Source organism: Camellia sinensis, chromosome 10, assembly GCF_055761805.1.
Source record: "Camellia sinensis isolate YWXY chromosome 10, ASM5576180v1, whole genome shotgun sequence".
In the NCBI taxonomy this organism is placed as follows: Eukaryota; Viridiplantae; Streptophyta; class Magnoliopsida; order Ericales; family Theaceae; genus Camellia; species Camellia sinensis.
In genome coordinates this window covers 73,885,084-73,906,231 of record NC_138970.1, presented here as the reverse complement: position 1 = coordinate 73,906,231, position 21,148 = coordinate 73,885,084, and the positions used below count along the sequence as shown (strand labels likewise).

At 35.7% G+C, this 21,148-nt stretch overlaps 2 protein-coding genes and 1 long non-coding RNA gene across 3 annotated transcripts; 1 reads left to right on the top strand and 2 right to left on the bottom strand.

Annotated features, from left to right (window-relative positions):
* Positions 1-1,739: 1,739 nt before the first annotated feature.
* On the top strand, positions 1,740-9,057 carry LOC114302629 (ABC transporter B family member 1). The gene is made up of 10 exons (XM_028247682.2): positions 1,740-2,759; positions 2,881-2,935; positions 3,043-3,218; positions 3,321-3,521; positions 3,638-3,897; positions 4,105-4,421; positions 4,530-4,753; positions 5,602-5,975; positions 6,339-7,053; positions 7,540-9,057. Exons 1-10 carry the CDS (start codon positions 2,286-2,288, stop codon positions 8,824-8,826), a joined length of 4,083 nt encoding a protein of 1,360 aa, XP_028103483.1. The 5' UTR covers positions 1,740-2,285; the 3' UTR covers positions 8,827-9,057.
* Positions 9,058-14,947: 5,890 nt separating this feature from the next.
* Positions 14,948-17,246, bottom strand: LOC145801167 (uncharacterized). The gene is made up of 2 exons (XR_014342192.1): positions 15,468-17,246; positions 14,948-15,296 (listed from the first exon to the last, which is right to left on the bottom strand). It is a non-coding gene; the product is annotated as an uncharacterized LOC145801167 (long non-coding RNA).
* A 653-nt stretch (positions 17,247-17,899) lies between these two features.
* LOC114302630 (zinc finger (C2H2 type) family protein) lies at positions 17,900-20,096 on the bottom strand. The gene is made up of 4 exons (XM_028247684.2): positions 19,881-20,096; positions 19,634-19,742; positions 19,427-19,489; positions 17,900-18,188 (listed from the first exon to the last, which is right to left on the bottom strand). Exons 1-4 carry the CDS (start codon positions 19,963-19,965, stop codon positions 18,086-18,088), a joined length of 360 nt encoding a protein of 119 aa, XP_028103485.1. The 5' UTR covers positions 19,966-20,096; the 3' UTR covers positions 17,900-18,085.
* Between the last annotated feature and the right edge of the window lie 1,052 nt (positions 20,097-21,148).

Below are 21,148 nucleotides of genomic sequence, written 5' to 3'. Positions count from 1 at the left end.
TCATGTATATGAATTTTTTAATTTTTAATTTTTTGGTTTCTACATCACTAGACTCGGATTCTTTTCAGTCTACATGATGGACTTAATCGTATTGTTTGGGCATATGAGGCACATTATGAGTTTTATTTCGAGAATTCGAATTGTTCCATATGTAAAATTCGTCGAGTATTTCATTCTTACAAAAACTTACGTTGATCGAATATCGATCGCTACTTGATCAGATTAGATTTCTGTCAACAATTTATTTTGAAAATTATATTTATTGTTGACGGATATAATTTGATCGAATAACTATAGATATTCGATTGACGTAATTTTTTATAAAGATAAAATACTTAGAGTATCTCCAACGGTAGTAGGCATTTTACCTATCTAAATATTACTATAAAGTATATATTTTATTTTGCCTATTGACTGTTTTATGTTTTTACTCCAACCATGCTCTTTATTTTAGCTATTTATCCAAATATTATTAATTTTATAGAATGCCACGTCAATAACAAGGATGGAGGGAAATGATCCTAATGATTGAATACATTTTGCCTAGCATTGAAGGCTAGCTACATGTAGCTAGTGAATATGAATTGAGGCAAAATGCCTAATCATATGCCTAGTGCATTGGAATTGAAAAAAGTGACTCACACTAGGCATTTTAACTAACAAGTATTATATGCCTAGTGCATTGGAGATGTTATAAGTTTTACATATTGAATAATTTAAATCATCAAAAAAGGACCTGTAATAGGCCTCCATGAACTTAATAATAAACTCTGATTCGATCTGAGACAGAAAAAAAAAGTGGCTCTAAAGCTTCGTTTGGCATTGGCTAACTTTTTTGTATTGGGACTTTGTTTAACTGACTTTTTTAGCCTCGTTTGATTTTGTTTTGGGGTTTTTTTGACTTTTATGAGAGAAAATATATAATGATTATGGTTTAAATGTAACATTTTGTTTTATTGGCTTATATAGCCTATTTTGGGTAATTTGGGAAGAAACTAAAAAGTTAGCTTTTTAATTTTTAAATTTTTTTACACAAAAAAGTCAGCTTTTTTAATCCAAAAAAGTCTCAAAGTCTCAAAAAAAAAAAAAAAAAAACAAAAAAAACCAAAAAAATAAGTTTTTTACCAACTTTTCAAAATACCACTTTATCTTTTTTTATGTTTTTTTAACCCCAAAATATTTACCAAAAGAGGACTAATCAGTGTGTTTTGTTTGAGTTTTTTGAATTAAATTTTTTAAAAATTGAGTGTTTTGGTTTTCATTTTTTTTTTGTTTTTAGTGAATATTTTTAAATTTTTAAAATTTTAAATATTTTTTTTACTTTTTTAAATACACCTTACTTAGATATATATAAAAAGTAAAAAAATTTATGAAAAAATATTTTAAAAGATTAATAAATACATAAAAATACAAAAAATATATTGAATTTTAATATTTTTGGTTTTTAGTGAATTTTTAAAAGGTTTTTTTTATAATTTTTTATATTTTAAGTATATTTATATTTGGTATGTTTAAAAGTAAAAAAAAAATTATTTAAAATATTAAAAATATTCAGTAAAAATAAAAAAAATACAAAAAAAATAAGAAAATAAAATTTTTTAAAAAATATTTTTGAAAAAATGAAACCAAACAGTCAACATTCAAACTTATACACACATATACACTGTATATACCATATCAAAATCGTACATACCAGAAAAATTAGCCGGATTTAAAGGAGACAGACAGAGGAGTAAGCCATGAAACTTTCTTCTTATAATTCTCTCTCTCTCTCTCTCTCAGTGTCTCTCGCACTTCTTTCTCTCACTTCTTGAAGAAGCCAACACAACAAACCTCCACAATTAATACACTTCTCCAAACATTTATCAAAAAATTAAAAAATTATACATATGTGTTTTCGAATCTGTTTTTTAGTCAAAAACCCAATCTCAAGTTTTCACACAGTATTCTTTGTCGGGCCAAAGCTTTCTCTCTCCTCCTCATCCTCCACTTCCTTCTCTCTCTAGGCTAACCTCATCATCTGTCATTTTTTCTATGCAACTAACTAATAAGCGTGTGTTTTACAGTGAAGAATAAGCAACTGAAGAAACCACCCCAAACTGTTAAAAAACAAAAAAACAAAAAAAAAAAAAATTTAAAAAATGTTGAATAAATGAGACTTAAAATCAAGAGAGAGAAACATAAAAAAGTGGTAGCAAGGAGAGAGAGAGAGAGAGAGAGAGAGAGAGAGTGAACTAAAAGAGAGGAAGAGTTGAGGTGCGTTTGTCTGTAATTGTGTAAAAGCAATGTCACAAGATGCTCTAGAGATAAAGACGATTGAGCAATGGAAATGGTCTGAAATGCAAGGTCTCGAACTCGTGTCAGCTCAATCAGACTCTCCCTTTAAATCATCCAACCCATCACCCACTACACCTTCACAACCACCACCACCAACAACAACAACAGCAAAAGACACTGAAGAAGTAAACGGATTTGAAGAGAGAGAATTGGGTAGAGAGAGAAGAGAAATGGAGGTCATTGAGCCCAAGAAAGACTCTGCATCAGCAGAGAAGCCTGGTTCTTCTCCTCCCTCATCCGGGTTCGGGGAGCTTTTCAGATTTGCAGATGGGTTAGACTATGTTTTAATGGCAATTGGGACTGTTGGTGCCATTGTTCATGGCTCTTCCTTGCCTCTCTTTCTCCGATTCTTCGCCGATCTTGTCAATTCTTTTGGGTCTAATGCCAACAACATGGACAAGATGACCCAAGAAGTCATCAAGGTAAAAAAAAAAAAAAAAAAAAAAACATGAATTCACAATCATATTTTCATGAAACTTGATTCGTGAACTTGAATGATTTTCTTTTATCTATGGATTATTATTATTATTATTTTTTTGGCAGTATGCGCTTTACTTTCTTGTTGTTGGGGCTGCAATATGGGCATCTTCATGGGCAGGTGAGTTCTATTGTTGTTGTCATTTGGGTTTTTTTTTTTAAGCTTTGATTTTGATTCAGTGAGCTCTTCTCCACTGAAATTGGAATGAATCAAAAACTGGGTTGCAGAGATATCATGTTGGATGTGGACTGGAGAGAGACAATCGACCAAAATGAGGATCAAATACTTGGAAGCAGCTCTGAATCAAGACATTCCATATTTTGATACAGAGGTCCGAACGTCCGATGTCGTTTTCGCCATTAACACTGATGCTGTACTGGTCCAAGATGCCATTAGCGAGAAGGTGAAGGAAAATAAAAGAAAGAGAAAAAAAAAAACCCAATTTAGTTGATTACTTGTTTTCCTAATTGGGCTCTGAATTGGTCTTTTTGGTTTTTTTTGACAGTTGGGTAATTTCTTGCACTATATGGGAACATTTGTATCTGGATTTGTGGTGGGTTTCACTGCTGTTTGGCAATTAGCTCTAGTCACAATAGCTGTTGTTCCTCTCATTGCTGTAATTGGAGCCATCCACACCATCACATTAGCCAAGCTCTCTTCCAAAAGCCAAGAAGCTCTTTCCCAAGCAGGGAACATTGTAGAACAGGTCACAGAAATTGAAATTTTTCTCATATTTGTGCATTTTCTTTCATTTCCTTTTAGTTCATTATAAGTTCTCTCTGTTTTTCCATCTGGGTATTGCTGATTCAACCCAAGTTGCAGACAATAGTTCAAATTCGAACGGTTTTGGCATTCGTTGGCGAATCAAGAGCATTGCAAGCATACTCATCGGCATTGAAAATCTCTCAGAAGCTCGGTTACAAGAGCGGATTCGCGAAAGGAATGGGATTGGGAGCAACATACTTCACTGTCTTTTGCTGCTATGCACTTCTGCTCTGGTATGGTGGTTATCTAGTTAGGCACCACTTCACCAATGGAGGACTTGCCATAGCCACAATGTTTGCTGTTATGTTAGGTGGCCTGTAAGTACAAGGCTACATTAAATATCTGCCATTACGTTTCGGGATTTTAGACTTCTGATACCATAATTCATCAATCTATCAGCAGATAACTCTTATCCTGTTCGATATTGGCCTATATATGATCGTATACCGTTATTTGAGACCATGCTACTACTATATCTCTACTTAAATTCGTCTTGGCTCAACAGTAATTTTTGGCTTTGACAGAGCATTAGGACAGTCAGCACCGAGCATGACTGCATTTGCCAAGGCCAGAGTTGCAGCAGCAAGAATATTTCGCATAATCGATCATAAACCCAGCGTTGAGAGGAATAGCGAATCGGGTTTGGAATTAGACTCTGTGACGGGTCAGGTAGACCTGAAAAATGTCGAATTCTCATACCCTTCAAGGGCAGAAGTTCCAATCCTTCGCAATTTCTCTCTAACTGTTCCTGCTGGAAAAACCATAGCTTTGGTCGGAAGCAGCGGCTCCGGCAAGAGCACTGTGGTCTCTCTCATCGAGCGATTCTACGATCCCACCTCGGGTAAAATACTATCAAGCAATATATTTCATTTCTATAATTTCTATGTTTTGTATATATTGAAGTAGACAAATTTAATGTATGGGTATGTTTTGTGGATAATTATGTTAGGTCAAGTTGTGTTAGATGGGCATGACATAAAGACATTGAAGCTGAGATGGTTGAGGCAGCAAATTGGGCTTGTGAGCCAAGAACCTGCTCTCTTTGCTACTTCCATTAAAGAGAACATACTGTTGGGTAGGCCCGACGCATCTCTAGTTGAGATCGAAGAAGCTGCCAGAGTCGCCAACGCTCATTCGTTCATTATCAAGCTTCCCGATGGCTTCGACACTCAGGTTACCATATGGTTAAAAGAAAATTCACTAAAGACAGAAAAAATAAGCTGATCGGAATAGGCTTAAGTTTTTTTCTATATATTGTTCTAGTAGTTATTGTAGAGCAAATTTGGACTGTGAAAGTTAATCATAGATCTTGAACACAGATGGGGTTTGTTTGGTTAGATTTTTAATTGCTAGTGAACAAACAAACAAACAAACATGTTTAAAGTCAATAAGGGGGGTGTTTGGTCATACATATATTTAAAAAACAAATTTAAATGATTTTAGTCAACAATGCATGTGCCGATATAAATAGGGTTTTAATTATTTATTCAGAAACTAAGACCTCAAAACTGAAGAGGATGGGGAGAGGAAACAAGAAGACAGATACATGCTAAAAAAAACAATAGAAATGAAGAGCATGTTGGGTTCATTACAGCTTATAATAATAAGAATAATGTCAAGAAATTAAAAACCTATTTCGAGATTTTATAGGACTCACTGGATGGTGAAAGAGATTCTGTGATATTGACAATGAGGACAAAATAGAAAATAATATAGCTTGAAGATCTCAAGTAGGAGTCAGAGTGTTGCAGAAACAATTACGAAAAAGACAACAGAAAAAAAAATTATCAAGTAAAAATACTAAGAATATCAATATAGAGGACTTAAAATACCATGGATCTACAATATTGACACAATGACAACAATATGGATAGAGAAAATCTGTCATTTGATTTCTGTAAAATTATTATAAAAAAAAAAAAAAAAAGGTTTGAGAATCCAAGTTCCGATTTCTTTTACCATTCATCATAACTTTTTGGGGGAAAGAACATATATAATGTGAAACCAATTGAAAATGGCAGGTAGGGGAGAGAGGGCTTCAACTGTCAGGCGGGCAAAAGCAGAGAATAGCCATAGCAAGAGCAATGCTGAAAAACCCAGCAATCTTGCTTTTAGATGAGGCAACAAGTGCATTAGATTCAGAGTCAGAAAAGCTAGTGCAAGAGGCTCTTGATCGTTTCATGATTGGGAGAACAACTCTTGTCATTGCACACCGTCTGTCCACTATCAGGAAGGCTGACCTTGTGGCTGTACTGCAACAAGGTAGTGTGTCAGAAATTGGAACCCACGACGAACTCATGGCCAAAGGAGAACATGGTGTCTACGCGAAGCTTATCAGAATGCAGGAAACAGCTCATGAAACCGCACTCAATAATGCCAGAAAGAGCAGTGCACGGTTAGCTTTACTAACTTCTGGTCTTTTCTTGGCAGTCATCATGAAACCATTCTTAATAATGGCAGAAATGTCAAAAAAATTCGTATTATTGGTATTTGGGACAAAGTAGTGATATACAAATAGAAAATTCATACAGAAATTATACATAAGACATGGATTTTGAGCCAATCACTGTAGAACAAAGAGCTCATTGAGGTGCCTTTAATTGCACAAATGACAGTCACTGTTACATCATTCTGGTGCAAAATTTTGTATAAAAATTTTGGTAGAATAACATATTCCTTCTGTACAAAGCCTAAATGCTGATGTAATGACATGGAGTAAGCTGACGATTTGTTGCCTAAAATGGATCTTTCTTTGCAGGCCTTCTAGTGCCAGGAACTCTGTAAGCTCACCAATAATTGCCCGAAACTCCTCCTATGGCCGATCACCATACTCACGCCGCCTATCTGACTTCTCAACATCTGACTTTAGCCTGTCCCTTGATGCCTCACACCCCAATTACAGGCTTGAAAAGCTCGCGTTCAAGGAGCAAGCTAGTTCCTTCTGGCGACTCGCCAAAATGAACTCTCCCGAGTGGGCTTATGCTCTATTTGGTTCTATAGGGTCGATTGTTTGTGGCTCCCTCAGTGCCTTCTTCGCATACGTTCTGAGCGCTGTCCTGAGCGTTTACTACAATCCAAACCACGCTTATATGATCAGAGAAATCGGAAAATACTGCTATCTATTGATTGGGGTTTCGTCAGCTGCGCTGATCTTCAACACGTTACAGCATTTCTTTTGGGATGTTGTTGGAGAAAACCTTACCAAACGGGTGAGGGAGAAAATGTTGGCGGCAGTGATGAAAAATGATATTGCGTGGTTTGATCAGGAAGAGAATGAGAGTTCTAGAATTGCAGCCAGGCTGGCTCTCGATGCCAACAACGTTAGGTCGGCTATTGGAGACCGCATTTCAGTGATTATGCAGAATTCGGCACTCATGGTTGTTGCGTGCACTGCAGGGTTCGTTTTGCAGTGGCGCCTAGCCCTTGTCCTCATAGCCGTATTCCCCGTTGTCGTCGCAGCCACCGTCCTGCAGGTTTGTTCTTGACTACTAGGTTTTAGGATCATTTTGAAGCCGGTGGAGAATTCACAATGATAAATGTTTGGAATCCGTAACATCTAACCAAAATCGGTGAAACATGAAATATAAAAACAAACAAATGCACAAGAAAGATAAATCACACGTGCACACACACAAAAAAAAAGAAGAAGTTTACGTTGTTCACCCAAAATTAGGACTATGTCCACGGCTATTGTGATTTTCACTATGATTAGAAAGATTACGAGAGATGGCCATCTCCCTTCGACTACATAGAAATTAGGGCAATAGATCACAAATGTTGCGATGAAGTGTTTAGTATATAGTATTTATCAAAATCTACACAACCCAACAATAATTTTTTTTTTTTTTTGTAAAAGGGCTGGTTAACAACACTTCTTGAAAAGTCATTAGGTGCATATATATAATTGAGCAGATCAGATAGTCCGTATGTTTATTGCTTTTGTTGTTTCTTCAAAACAGAAAATGTTCATGCAAGGTTTCTCAGGAGACCTAGAAGCTGCACATGCCAAAGCCACACAACTAGCAGGAGAGGCAGTGGCCAATGTAAGAACTGTGGCTGCCTTCAATTCAGAATCGAAAATTGTCAGTCTTTTCACCATCAGCCTCCAAACTCCGCTCAGGCGATGCTTCTGGAAGGGACAGATTGCTGGAAGTGGGTACGGAATAGCCCAATTTTTACTTTACGCTTCCTATGCCCTCGGTCTTTGGTATGCCTCGTGGCTTGTGAAGCATGGGATCTCTGATTTTTCTAAGACAATCCGAGTTTTCATGGTTCTCATGGTCTCCGCCAATGGTGCAGCAGAGACATTGACCCTAGCCCCTGACTTCATTAAGGGTGGCCGAGCCATGAGGTCAGTGTTTGAGCTCCTTGACCACAAATCTGAAATTGATCCTGATGATCCCGATTCGATCCCAGTTCCCGATCGGCTACGTGGGGAAGTGGAATTCAAGCACGTGGACTTTTCTTACCCTTCCCGCCCTGATATGCCAGTTTTCCGAGACCTCAGCCTTCGTGCACGAGCTGGAAAGACACTCGCTCTTGTGGGTCCCAGTGGGTGCGGTAAGAGCTCAGTGATCGCTCTTATAGAGCGTTTCTATGAGCCATCTTCTGGACGGGTCATGATCGATGGGAAGGACATTCGAAAGTACAATCTAAAGTCATTGCGACAACACATTGCTTTGGTGCCACAAGAGCCATGCCTCTTTGCGACAACCATTTATGAAAACATTGCTTATGGGCGTGAATCAGCAACCGAAGCTGAGATAATCGAAGCAGCAACTCTCGCAAATGCCCATAAGTTCATATCATCGTTACCAGAAGGTTATAAAACATTTGTTGGGGAGAGAGGGATTCAATTGTCCGGTGGACAAAAGCAAAGAATCGCAGTTGCTCGGGCTTTTCTAAGGAAGGCTGAGCTAATGCTACTAGATGAAGCCACAAGCGCGCTCGATGCTGAGTCAGAAAGGTGCGTGCAAGAGGCCTTGGAGCGTGCTTGCTCGGGGAAGACAACAATTGTTGTTGCACACCGACTATCAACAATAAGGAATGCCCATGTCATTGCTGTGATAGACGATGGGAAAGTGGCCGAGCAGGGCTCACACTCACACCTACTGAAAAACTACCCTGATGGGATCTACGCTCGGATGATACAATTGCAGAGATTTACACATGGGCAGGCCGTAAACATGACGTCAGGCTCTAGTTCTTCGACTCGCCCAAAAGAAGATGATGAGAGAGAAGGCTAGGGAAGTGAAAAAAAAATACCAGTAGAAAGGAGTACGTCTCTTATACCCTTAAATGATTTTTTTTGTTTTTTGTTTTTGTTTTTGTTTTTGTTTTTGGATGTCATGTTCTTGTCTTTTGATTTTGGTATAGCATAGTATGCGTATTTCATCTAAAATTACCATAATATATGTTCCTATGTTGATTGATCACTCTTTTTTTGCCAATGAGAAATATGTTCTTGAGATTAAAAATTAGATATATGTAAATCTATCATGCCTATTAAATTTCACGAGAAGTTTCTCTCTTGCATATTTTTCTTGTCCATTATTTTTTGTGGAAAAGACTAATGTGGATGGGAAGCTACCTACCTCCTATTTGACATTATTGAAAAAGAATGGGGTCGCGGTAGGACTAACATCACCATCTACAGCTTGATATTCGTTATCCAAATCGGCCCTACTTTCTGCACAATCTAACTCAATGTACAGTTAGTAATTTGAATGAAGCAGTGATCAAACATGTCAAAAAATTCTATCAATATCAACCCAACATGGGTAGTCTAGAACTCTGGATCAAACTGTGAACTTGAACATTTTGAGTTCGACTCTTGTTAGTGTTTTTGAGCTTAAGCAATTAGGGAGGTTCGTTGTCATTTAAAAAAAAATAAAGAAAAAGAAAAAGAAAAAGAGAATTTAATCGCTTTCTCACTGATGGGGAGTGAAGTTGAGAGGTTGAATAGCTGTCCGAGCCAGGAAAAGATATGGTGGGCTCCTGACAGGACAATCGATTGAATCGTGACAGAATTTAAACCGTCTGATCTTGATCATGTCGGGGTGTCTTTTAAATTTAAGATTAACAGTGATTGTAGATGTAGGGGGGGTTAGTGGTGGTGGGGAAGGCATTATTGCCTTGGGTTCACGTGGTGGTTGAAACATGAGAATGAAACTTGAAAAAGACAGACAGCAACAAGAGGAGAAAGCTCAGTGAAGGAGAGAAACGGGACAAAGGGAAAAAGAGAGACACATAATAGATTACCATCTACCAGTATGCTGGTAGTGGGAGGTCCATGAGAAAACAAAAGGTAATTATTAATTCGTTTTTAGAGTATTATATGACATTATTGACGTTGCGGCAAACTTTACAGTTGAGATAATCCCAACTCATTTTTGTTAGGTAATTGAGAGACAATGAATCATTTACTTAGTGTGTTTTGAGATTTTTCATCGTTATGTTACATGATACTCTGGATTACTTAATAATTGAGAGACTGAAAAAACGCACACAGGATTTGAAAATGACAGAGATATGATGCTCTGTTTTTTTACGATGGAATTGTGTTTCTGTTTCTGTTTTTTGTTCTGAGGGGGCCCCTGGCTTGGCCTGATCTCTTTGTTTCTAAACACGTTACAAGGATGTGAGTGGCCATGAATGGATTGGTGTTTTGTGGTGTGCTCTGTTTTTCCTGTGCTTTTTGCAGTACAGCTGATTATTATTATTATTATTATTATATTTTATTTTATTTTATTTTTTTTTTAACTTGGTTTTGAAAAATGACAGCTGTGGTTTGAACTTTGAAGATTGACAGGGAGATACCAGTTTAATCCTCACTGCTTGAGGTTGAGGAGATGGTTGGCTTCTCCATCAACAGCCAAAACCATGCCCTGTTGTTAGTTGTATTGTTAGGAACAAAATAATTAAAAACTTTAAAAACATCCATCATTTACAATTTGAAAATTTTTTAAAAAAATTGTGTTTCCTAAAGAGTATAAAAAATTGGGAAAGAAAATGCCTATTTTACACCGATAATAAAAATAAAATGAAAACGATACCAAACATGCCTATTTTGTTGAGGATCCCTAGCAGACTTAGAACTATACCGAACAGGCCTAAATGGGTTTAATGGTAAAACTGATTTTGTAAGTAAATAACTGTTACATTACTGTATTGCCATTTTTTGAACGATCTTACTAATGACAATCCTAAAAGTTGTCAATAAAAAAAATATTTATAATCTCAATATACTCTTTACATATTTCAAAATAATTTCAGACATTTTTTCAACACTAACATCAACTCGAAAAGGCTGTTTTAACATATCTTTTTTTTAAAAAAAAGAAAAAGAAAAAGAAAAAGAAAAATAAAAATAAATGCCAATAATGGGGTTTGTAGATGTGGGGATATACTGCAAATTTCAAATTAACATAGAAGGAGTAGCAGCAGTGTAAAAAGTGGAAGGCCTGGTTGGTACCACCAAAGCCCACAGCATCCAATGGTATGTATTTATTTACCCTACAATCTGCAAAAGCAAATATCAGACTCATCCACAACACAAATACATTGCTCTCCTCTCCTCTCCTCTCCTCTCCAGGCAGTGCCAGACAAAATCATTATTTTTACCCTTCTTTTCTTTCTCCTCTTTTGCTGGAAGGAAAGAGAGGATGTGGGTGCCAGTTTCCAGACATAATGATTTTACATCCATGAGTTTCTGTTTTCATATATCACATTATCTCAATTCACACTTTTCTTTTATTCAGTTATTAATTCTGAATAAAAACTTTATGATTCAACTATATATTAGTTCCAAAGTTGATTCAGAAGTTTGATTTTTAAACCATTAATTTTCCTTCAAAAGTTAATTTTCAAACCATATAATTTTGTCTGAAAATTCACTTCTAAAGAAGAAATTTTTTTTGCTATAAACTGAGAAAAAAATTGTGTAGAAATAGAAACTCTGCACTTCTAATGGGTAACTATGGTTTTATGTTGACAAACAAGAACATGTACGAACTCATTGATTTGCCTTATTCAAGACGATCAAACTCACAAAACCAACTCCTAAGGCCACAACAATTCTTTATAGATTGCACCATTAGAAACACAAACTTTTTTCGAAAAATTGCACACAATGTCCTGCAATATTGCATTCATTGTGAATAAAACCCACATTTAGGATGGCAAACGAATCAAGTTGAGTCAATCTTTTGAGTGTTCAAACTTGTTTATTAAGAAATAGTTGAGCTTAAATAATCGAGTTCGAACTCGGCTCGTTAAATACTTGATAAACTCGAGTTCGATTCAATTACATGAACGAGCCGAGTTTGAACTTGAGCTTGAGCTTGAAAAAAACTAAAATTAAATTAATTTACTTATTACGATAAAAAAATAAAAAAATTGTGAACAAAATATACAATAATACTTATATTAATAATAAACTGCATCAATCAATTATGTATTTTTACACAAACACCAAACACAAATAAAAAAATAAAATAAATTATTAAAAATTTATTTGATATGTCATTAAAAGTAAATATTAATTATTTTCTTTACATTCATGAGCCTCATCGAGCCGAGCTTTGAACTGCTCAAGCTCAACTTGATTAATAAACGAGCTTAAAAATCCAACTCGAGCTCGTTCATTTAATAAACGAGTCGAGTTTAAACGAGTTTTAAATAAGTCAAGCTCAAACTATTCATAAACAGCTCAATTAGTTTGTAACCCTATCCACACTCTACCAAAATGAATGCTAGTATAACATTTGGTAATTTTTTTTTTTTAATTTTTTTTTTTTTTTACACTATAGTAATTCCACATCGGATGTGGAAACTATCTTGGAGGCACCCTTTGGAGCAGGAAGAGGAAAAATCTAATTTATAAGGCCGACTATTGGGTTATAAAATATAGCAAACAATACTCCCTAGTAGATCTAGGCCACGCATCTTATAATAGCCTTTGGGCCTGTTTGTTTTGAGATATAAGGGTTGTTGGGATTGGATTAGTAGTGAAGTAAAGATCACTAATATTATGTTAGTTAGCTAAAGGGAGCACCAGGCCTCACTCTAGTGGATTAGCAATGTCTTTGAGGCTTTGGTATTTACGTTATTGGGCGATTTGGAGAGGGATTTAAAAAGAAAAATGGATAAGGTATGTGAAACTAAATAAAATGTAGGTATATTTTATTTATATTTTACCTACCTTTTTCATTTTGTTTTTCAAATCTCTTTTCAAATTTTCCAACAAAACACAGCATTAGAATCAATCTGTTGATATTACAATGAGAAAGCCATGCAACATGGGTACTTGTAAAATTTCATATAATTAATCTCATCCATGTATTGTTAGTCCAGTGGTTATCAATTAAATAATATTTTTTATATTTTTAACCTAATACTACTACACTAATAATTGACTCACTCAATCTCACCATATTCATAACTCCATCCAACCTAATTCTAAAAACAAATAAGGCCTCAGTGATTCTCTATCCTTACCACTTCTCAAGCACTCAGTATTTTGTCATTTACATGTTGGACACAGAGGAATGAAAAACTTCATCCTTCGCAATCAAAAGGGCTCTTGAGATGGAAGGTTAATTGGTAGGGTTTTAGAACCCCAATAACCATGTTCTAAACGCTTTGAAAGTTCTTCAAAATGCTTGAGGTTTTTTTTTTAAAATTTTTTAATTTTTTACATTTAGTTTGATTGGTGTAACTTGGGGCCTGACGGTGTATTCCCTGTAGGTTTTAGGTTCAACTTTTTGGGGCCACGCCTGTAAACTCTACACGAGATTTGTCCATTCCATGTAGAGAAGAAGCTTTGCATGAGTCTCGAAATTAGTCGAGCTGCGTATAAATTGGTCCGAACACCCGATTTTCAAATAAAAAATTTAATATTTACAAACATTAACAATCACAATGACATTCAGACCAATCAAATATAATCCAATCATTTCCTTACTTAATTTTCTATCAAGATTAAATTCAGAAGTCTAAAAACCTTGTACAACTAATTTACTATATGATACAAGAAAAATGTTTGAGGGCCACAAAAAGCGTGGCTCAAATGGCTCAAAACTGCCAAAACGACGTTGTTTTGTGTCGTTTTACACTCAAAACGATGTCGTTTTGACAATTTTGAGCCATTTGAGCCACGTTTTTTGTAGCCCTCTACCATTGCTCATGATACAAACAACTCACATGGAAAAAAAGAGGGACACACAAACCCGAAATTTACTAGTAACTAGGTGTTGTTAGGTGTCAAAATTCCCAATTAGAATGTGATTAGTTTATGGAAACATAGTGAGTGCTATCACTTTGGTGTTCTTTGAGAAATAATATAGGTACCGACAATAGGTGATTGGTGTGGCAACACTCAAAAGGCATTCAATAATGGATAATATTTACACATCATGAACTATAATTACCCACCACAAAGTATCTCAATGCACACCATTTACTTAGTACACACAACACAATTTTAACTATTTGATTTTTACTCAATGCATACCATCAATTTTTAAATATTCCCAAAATATCCTCATCTTCACCAACCCCAACTTGAACTCTAACCTTAACATCTCTTCACCACTGCCATCGTTGCTAAGCTACAACCACCGGCGTCGTCCCTTTGAACCCCCTTTTGCCAGTGCCCCTCTCCCGCCGACGTCATCTCCGTCCCCATCTTTTACCCCCTAACTCCTCCTCAACTCCCCACTCTATTGCTACACCTTTCCAGTGGCTTACAACCCTCATCCTCTTTTACCCTCACCGCTCCCCTCTCTCCCTATTTTGACGCACCACCACCACAACCCTCGTCCATCACGACTCCCACAAAGAGAGAGATTCGTTGGCACAAGGGAGGGAGATCAATCGTGAAACAAAGAGACGGATCTGGGATTTCAACTAGCAGCGAAGACGAAGAAGAAAGAAAAAGAATGAGGAGGAAAGAGATGGAGTCGCAAGACAGAGGTTAGAGAAGGAGGGGCACGGGTGACGGCACTGATCAAAAGTTGGAGTTGCGTGGGTTGCAGCGGTGGCTCCTATTGGTGTATATGTGCGTATTGAGAAATTAGGGTTAAGGATTTTGTCTAAAAAGTAATTAAACTAAAGGACACAATTGTAATAATAAAAAAAAATTGAGAAATGGTAGGTACTGAGAAAAAGAGTGGTGTGTAAATAGAATTACTCTTCACTAATATTTCCAAATTTAAATGCTTGAATCATGAATATGAGAGAGAGAGAGAGAGAGAGAGAGAGAGATTCATGTAATCAGATGAACAGCATGGAGTCTATACCTTCACCCGGAAAATATGATCCTAACAACCGGGTCACAAAATTTAGACACCAATTCTAAGCAGGTTGTGATTGAAAAATTTAACTTTAACAAATCAGCACATAAAATACACACATGCAAAAAGTTTGGAATACACCAAAACGATAAACAGCAAAACTCGCCACCAATTGAAATCCACCAAAAAATAAGAATTTACACAAAAGCTCCTTATGAATAGGCCAAAGTCTAATTCTATTTAAAACCATTCTAAGCAACTCAGCCAAGACCAAGACTGATATAGGACTTGTCTTAGAACATCCTTCAAGCATAGGTAAAATGAACTTTTGGTTTCAAGTCAAGCACTTGATAAAAATGCAGACCTTTGACTTGGATATAGATCAGGTTTCTAAGACTTGTACAATTTTTTGAAGTATTGACCTGTTCGAACCAAAAAAAAAAAAAAAACAAAAAAAAAACAAAACAAAAACAAAAAACCAAAAACCAAAAACAAGGAAAGAAATCAATGGCTAAGTCACCCTAAACCCACTGAAAAGAAAAAATACACATGACAATGAATTGCTTCTTTAATTTGTCACACAGATATTGTACCTTAGAACCTAACCCTGCCCCTGAATAAGAGATGCCACTTTGTTACAAAGATCTAGAAGATAACAACTAATATCAGTTTCATTCTGCACAGTAATTGAACTAACTTCCATAAGATATGGTCTTAGCCAAAAGGTGTATAACATTTTCTGAGTTTCCACTTTTCCACTTCCCCGCAAATTGACAAACAGAAATTGAAAATATGAGGAGCGAATATCTTTCAAAAACCTGACTAGTACCAAAAATGGCATTCAAGTATAATACAACTTTTGTAAGTTTGCATTTTTCAACAGCAATGAGGGTTGCGATGGCAAATAATATTAATATTGCTTCACAAGAGTAAAAGAATATTTTTCTGATGAAGTGCAACTAATTCAAGAATGCTAAGCACTAAAATACTAGAGGATCATGCCAATCCATCATCACCAGAAGATCATGCGATTTTTATCCGCATTAAAATTGTTAGAATAGTTTTAACTAGGTTGGCTATTTTCAATAAACAATATCTTCAGTGTCTATATTTTGGGATTTTTGGGTTGGATGCTCTACTTACTGAGTGAATGAGATTGTGCTCTCCGCTTGAATGGTATTCCTCAAGAAGTAATGCAGCCATCAATACCATTGCTAATAGGTAAATGACTTGTCCGAACACTTCCACTTCACCATTTTGTATCTCACATTCATCTAGGCACTAACCCATTTTATAGGACTTTCCCCTCGTGTAATTCAAGCCACTTCTTACTAAAGATGATTGGCCCCTTCTTGTTATGCACTTGACAGGGGCTCAAGCTCTTGGGGCTTGATATGCGCCAATAGGAGCTTAAGTGCCTGAGATCTTGCAAGTAGCGCTTGATATGTACTTGACAAGAGCTCAAGGGCCTGAAATCCTCTTGATCTGCGCTCAACTGGTGCCGGATATGAAACTGAGCCGTCAAAGTCCTGTGAGTAGCACTCAACAGGTGCTTGACATGGGCTCGAGCAGTCAAAGTCCTAGGAGCAGCACTCGACAGGCACGGGATTTGGGCTTGAGTATTGTTGATGCACCTCAGATCCATTTTATGACCATTTTGCCCCTGAAACAGTTTTAATATCGCATTTCTTTATTTCAGATGAAGAATGATGGTTATTGAAGCCTAAGATCTATTTTCTCTCTACAATTGCTTCATAATTTGTTCATCAAGACTTCATTGATGAATCTCATGTGTTTCTCAATCTATAGAGTAGAGACTCAAATTATCAGTTAGATTCATTTAATTCTTCTAGATTGAGTTTGTGAACACCAAAACCTTCACACTACTTTTCATATCCCTACAACACCATGACCATATGAGCAATGAGCTATCAAAGATGGGGATTGGAGCTTCATGTTGGGTATTAAATCTATGGAGATTGACATGTCAATGTCACTTCGAAGCCAAGATTTAGCTTTTTGAAGCTTGTGGTGGGCTCAATTGTAGATAAACTTGGGTAAGTAGTTGTAATTCCTTCAATTATGCCTTTTAACAGTTTGATTTAATAATGGAGTTTGATTTAATAATGGATTGTTATTCACTGTTAGGACAATGATTTTCATCCCGCCAGAGAGTTTTTCTATAGGTTTTCCAATGTTAACTCTTGAGTCTTATGGTTGATTGTTTTCTATTTGTTAGATTGATAGTATTGATGGATTAATTTCTTAATTGATAAATTGTTGATTTGATTGAGTAGTTAGATTGCACTATTAATGGTCTAGAGATCAATTTATCATTTGCTTATTAAAAAATGAGTTAGTATTTTGATAAACGGGCCTATTCCATAGGTGCACATTGGATCGCCAAATTAGATTTTATGGGATTGGATATGAACGGAATTATTGATAGGATTGTGAGAGAGAAGCTAAACCACGGGATTAGATGGTATGAAGGATTGAATATATGATAGGATTGTGGATAGTATTATGAAGGAAAAGTTATACCATGGGATAAAGTATAGATGGAGTGACAGATTATGTTTGCTTAGTATGGGATAAATAGATATAATTATTTGTGGACGTTAGATGGAGGGAAAAAATCCGAAGAGGCCTAATCCCCCCAAAACTACGATTCCTATAGTATTACTTAATCCCAATTTTTTTTTTTCTCATTTAATCCCCTATACCAATATTATAGTTATTTGGAGTTTTTATATCGTGCTAAACAAGCTTCAGATTATAAAAAAAAAAACATGTGGGGCCTAGATGTTCCTCACCTATAATCCCAACCTTCTTATCCAACAATCAAACCCAGCATTAAAAATTAAGTAGGGCCTAGATGTTCCCTTACCTCTTATCCTCTCCTTTTCCTGCCCCGCAAACAAATGTGGCATAGAGGCCTAGTAATTTCAAATATGATTAAAAAGAAACTGAAATAATATGAAGCAAAGGAACTGCTCTGAAAAGCATATAACAACACAACAAATGAGATCGCAAACCAGAACATTGATTTAAAATTATTTGCTACATAAACATAAAAGTGACAAGATAGATCATTCTTAACTGTAATGAGGATCTTAACATTGCCAATTTAAACATAAAGAGTGCAGTTTGCAGCCCATTGAACATTAACTTTAAAAAAATATCCACGGACAAACCAAAAACTGGGAGCTCACATTGACATTAGCTTTGGACCATTATCTGGCATGCCCATCCCAGCAGCTAGGTCAGCATCAAGTTGCGTATGTGGTGCAGGCCCCATCATTTGCTTCACACTGCATTAACAGAAGTCTTGTAATCTTAAACCTTCTCTGCTAATTTTCCAAAACAAATATAGTAAGCAATCATTATTTGTAACTGTCAAGGTTTCATGGTGAAGATGTGGAGAGTTAAAAGCCTGAACAAAGGAAGAAGACAACCCAAATTTCTTCCTTGACAATCAGCAGAACAAAGAAACGACAACTTAAAGAGATGGCTTAAAATTTAGAAAACAAAAAGGGAATTGTATACTACACTAAAGTCACTAAAGAAAGAGGAAAGCATTCGGTTGAACAAACAAAGGAAATTATAAAGAGGTGTTCAAAATTTAGAAGGTAAAAAGGCAATGGTGTACACTATTAGTCATTAAAGACAAATCTAGGCATTAACATTGGAATACACTTCTTGATCCCTGCTAGATACAAGTTGTATAAATAGAAAATCTATCCAGTCCTTCCAGAGGCCCAATTGGTCAAGGAGATATTTATTGCTTCCATCTTTTAACCACTTCAGCCGGTCCACATCATGTCAAGGTAGCAAGAGCAAAATCCAAGCACTTTTGAGCTTTATTGGCCCTGGAACTAGAAAGGCCTTTAACCATTGAAACAAATATTAGGATCCTCCAACAGCCACCACCACCACACCACTACTAGTAGCCACCCATTTTGGAATTGCAATAGTAGTAACCTAAGAAGCACGGACCCTTCTAACTTCTAAGACGGTGGCGTGTCCGTGTTCGTGTTCGTGTCCGTGTCCAATGTTGGATTTTTTGACACATGTTGGACACATGTTTAAACAAGTCCTATTATTCTTTTAAAATAAAATTTAGACTCAAACACACTTTTGGACACACATGTCTATTGCTTAAACACATAGAACACATCACAAGTTTGAACAAAGTAACTTAAGATCTAATTATAAAATAATGGGTAAATTACAAATAAACCCCCCGAGATTCGCTTAAAATACGAATTTCACCTCAATTATTGCACAAAACCAAAACAAATCACAATTTAATCCTTGCCTGTTTACATACCTTCCAGTCCTTGAATTGGATAAGGTTGAATTTGATATAATTCTCTAAGTTAACTCGAGCATGTTTATGACTCAATTGCCTCAATTATAATCCCCAAAAAAAAAGAAAAAAAAGAAATTCACAATGTAATCCTTAAAAACTTACAAGCTCATCAACAAGAAAACATAAACATTCAAAAACACAATATATATGTATATATATAAACACAGAAGTCTGTACCGTTTTCTGTGTCGTTTCGTCTTGAAATGTTCATCCCTTACCGCCACACTTGCAAAGTATCGACTGGAGAGAGAGAGAGAGAGGGAAAAGTAGACAAATTTAATCAAAATCCAAATCACACGAATTAAAAAACAAAACAAATATATGCATAAATATACAATTACAAAAACAAACGCATATAATAGAGGGGAAAAATATAAAATTTACTCGCAGTGTATGCAGTAATACTGGCCCATCCCGGGAAGATCTTCATCCACAGGCAAGGGCTTCTTCTCGTCATCTGGCTTCCGAAGCTCCTCATAAACAGCATCGTCGCGTGATCCACACACTCGTAGTCAAGAAAATTAACCATAAAGCACGAAATTTTTCCATGAAATTCCAGAAACAACGAAAATTAACAGGAAAATCGAGAAGAATTTGAAGAGAAAAGGAGCGAGAAAGTGAAAAAGGATATCTTTGAGCTCGAATTTGGTGCGCCGAGATGTTTTGTGAGAGTATCTTCTCTTCTTAACCTTCCTGTGTGGGCACTTTCCACCCATTTTTTTTTGGGTTTTTCGAGCGATTCGAGAGCTTTGTCCTCCTTGATCAGCAACTACAATGTGTTAAATTAGGGTTTTACGTGCTCTCTTGAAAACCCTGGGTTAAGATTAGGGTTAGGGTTTTCAAGGAAAATTCCAGTGATCCTAGATCAGTTCGGGTTTCGATTCGGCCAGAGCCCAATCAAGTAAGCGGAATTCGGCCCAATGTGGATTGTTTCTCCATGGAAAGCCTACTAGGCCTCTTTATGATTTTATTTTGTGTAAATTACACTGAGCTCCCGATATTTGAAGAAAATGTAAGAGACTAGTAAGTTACACTTTTATCGTATGTATATGTATATTTGGTCATTTTCTCGTTAAGGCCCTTGATTTTCTTTTTTTTTTTCTCCACAATAAGGCTCATATTTTAAGTTTTTCTCAATTTATTTCTAAGGTTAACTTCTGTTCAAAACATGTCATGTTATAATAAAAAAATATATTATTATATTAGAATTTGAGTTTATATTATAAATGTGAATTATATATAATAAAATATTTTTATAACCATTATTCATCAATTGTGGCTAATAGGTATTCCATCTTGTTCACTTTTATACACAATTCCTTATCTCTTCATTAACCAATTGATAGACAGATTTATATATAGATGATTGAGTTGCTAACTATTGGGTTTGTGGAACATATAAGTACTGTCCAATCAACCCTAAGTCCAATAAGGAGTTTGGGCACCTTAATAATTTCCAATAAGGGATTTGGGTACTTTAGTAATTTCTCTATTACTTCTGCGTTGCCCTGATTCTATATTTATAAATAGATGAAGGGGACACATCTTTTAGATTAAGAAAGTTGTATTAAATACACAAGAATATTAAAAAAATGTACTGAATTCTTGTATTTATTTATTTTGTATTTTTGGCATTTAGTGAATTTTCTAAAGATTTTTTTTTTCACAAATATTATACTTTTTAAGTGTATTTATGTTAGTTGTATCTAAAAATTAAAAAAAAGAAATTGCTTAGAATATTAAAAAAATCCAATGAAAAAAAAAATACAGAAAACAAAAAAATTTAATTTTCTGAAAAGTGAATCCTAAAAATCCGAACCAAACAAGTTGATTGTTTTCTGATTATAGAATGTAACCATATTCTGGGATGAACCACGTAAATCATTGTGTTCTTGTGTA

Coding starts and splice junctions, on each gene's coding strand:
- LOC114302630 (XM_028247684.2), bottom strand. CDS start 19,965: ATGGGTGGAAAGTGCCCACACAGGAAGGTTAAGAAGAGAAGATACTCT. Junction 19,743..19,880: donor CACCAAATTCGAGCTCAAAG/ATATCCTTTTTC, acceptor TGTGTGGATCAC/GCGACGATGCTGTTTATGAG. Junction 18,189..19,426: donor ACGAAACGACACAGAAAACG/GTACAGACTTCT, acceptor CTGTTAATGCAG/TGTGAAGCAAATGATGGGGC.
- LOC114302629 (XM_028247682.2), top strand. CDS start 2,286: ATGTCACAAGATGCTCTAGAGATAAAGACGATTGAGCAATGGAAATGG. Junction 3,898..4,104: donor GCTGTTATGTTAGGTGGCCT/GTAAGTACAAGG, acceptor TGGCTTTGACAG/AGCATTAGGACAGTCAGCAC. Junction 5,976..6,338: donor GCCAGAAAGAGCAGTGCACG/GTTAGCTTTACT, acceptor CTTTCTTTGCAG/GCCTTCTAGTGCCAGGAACT.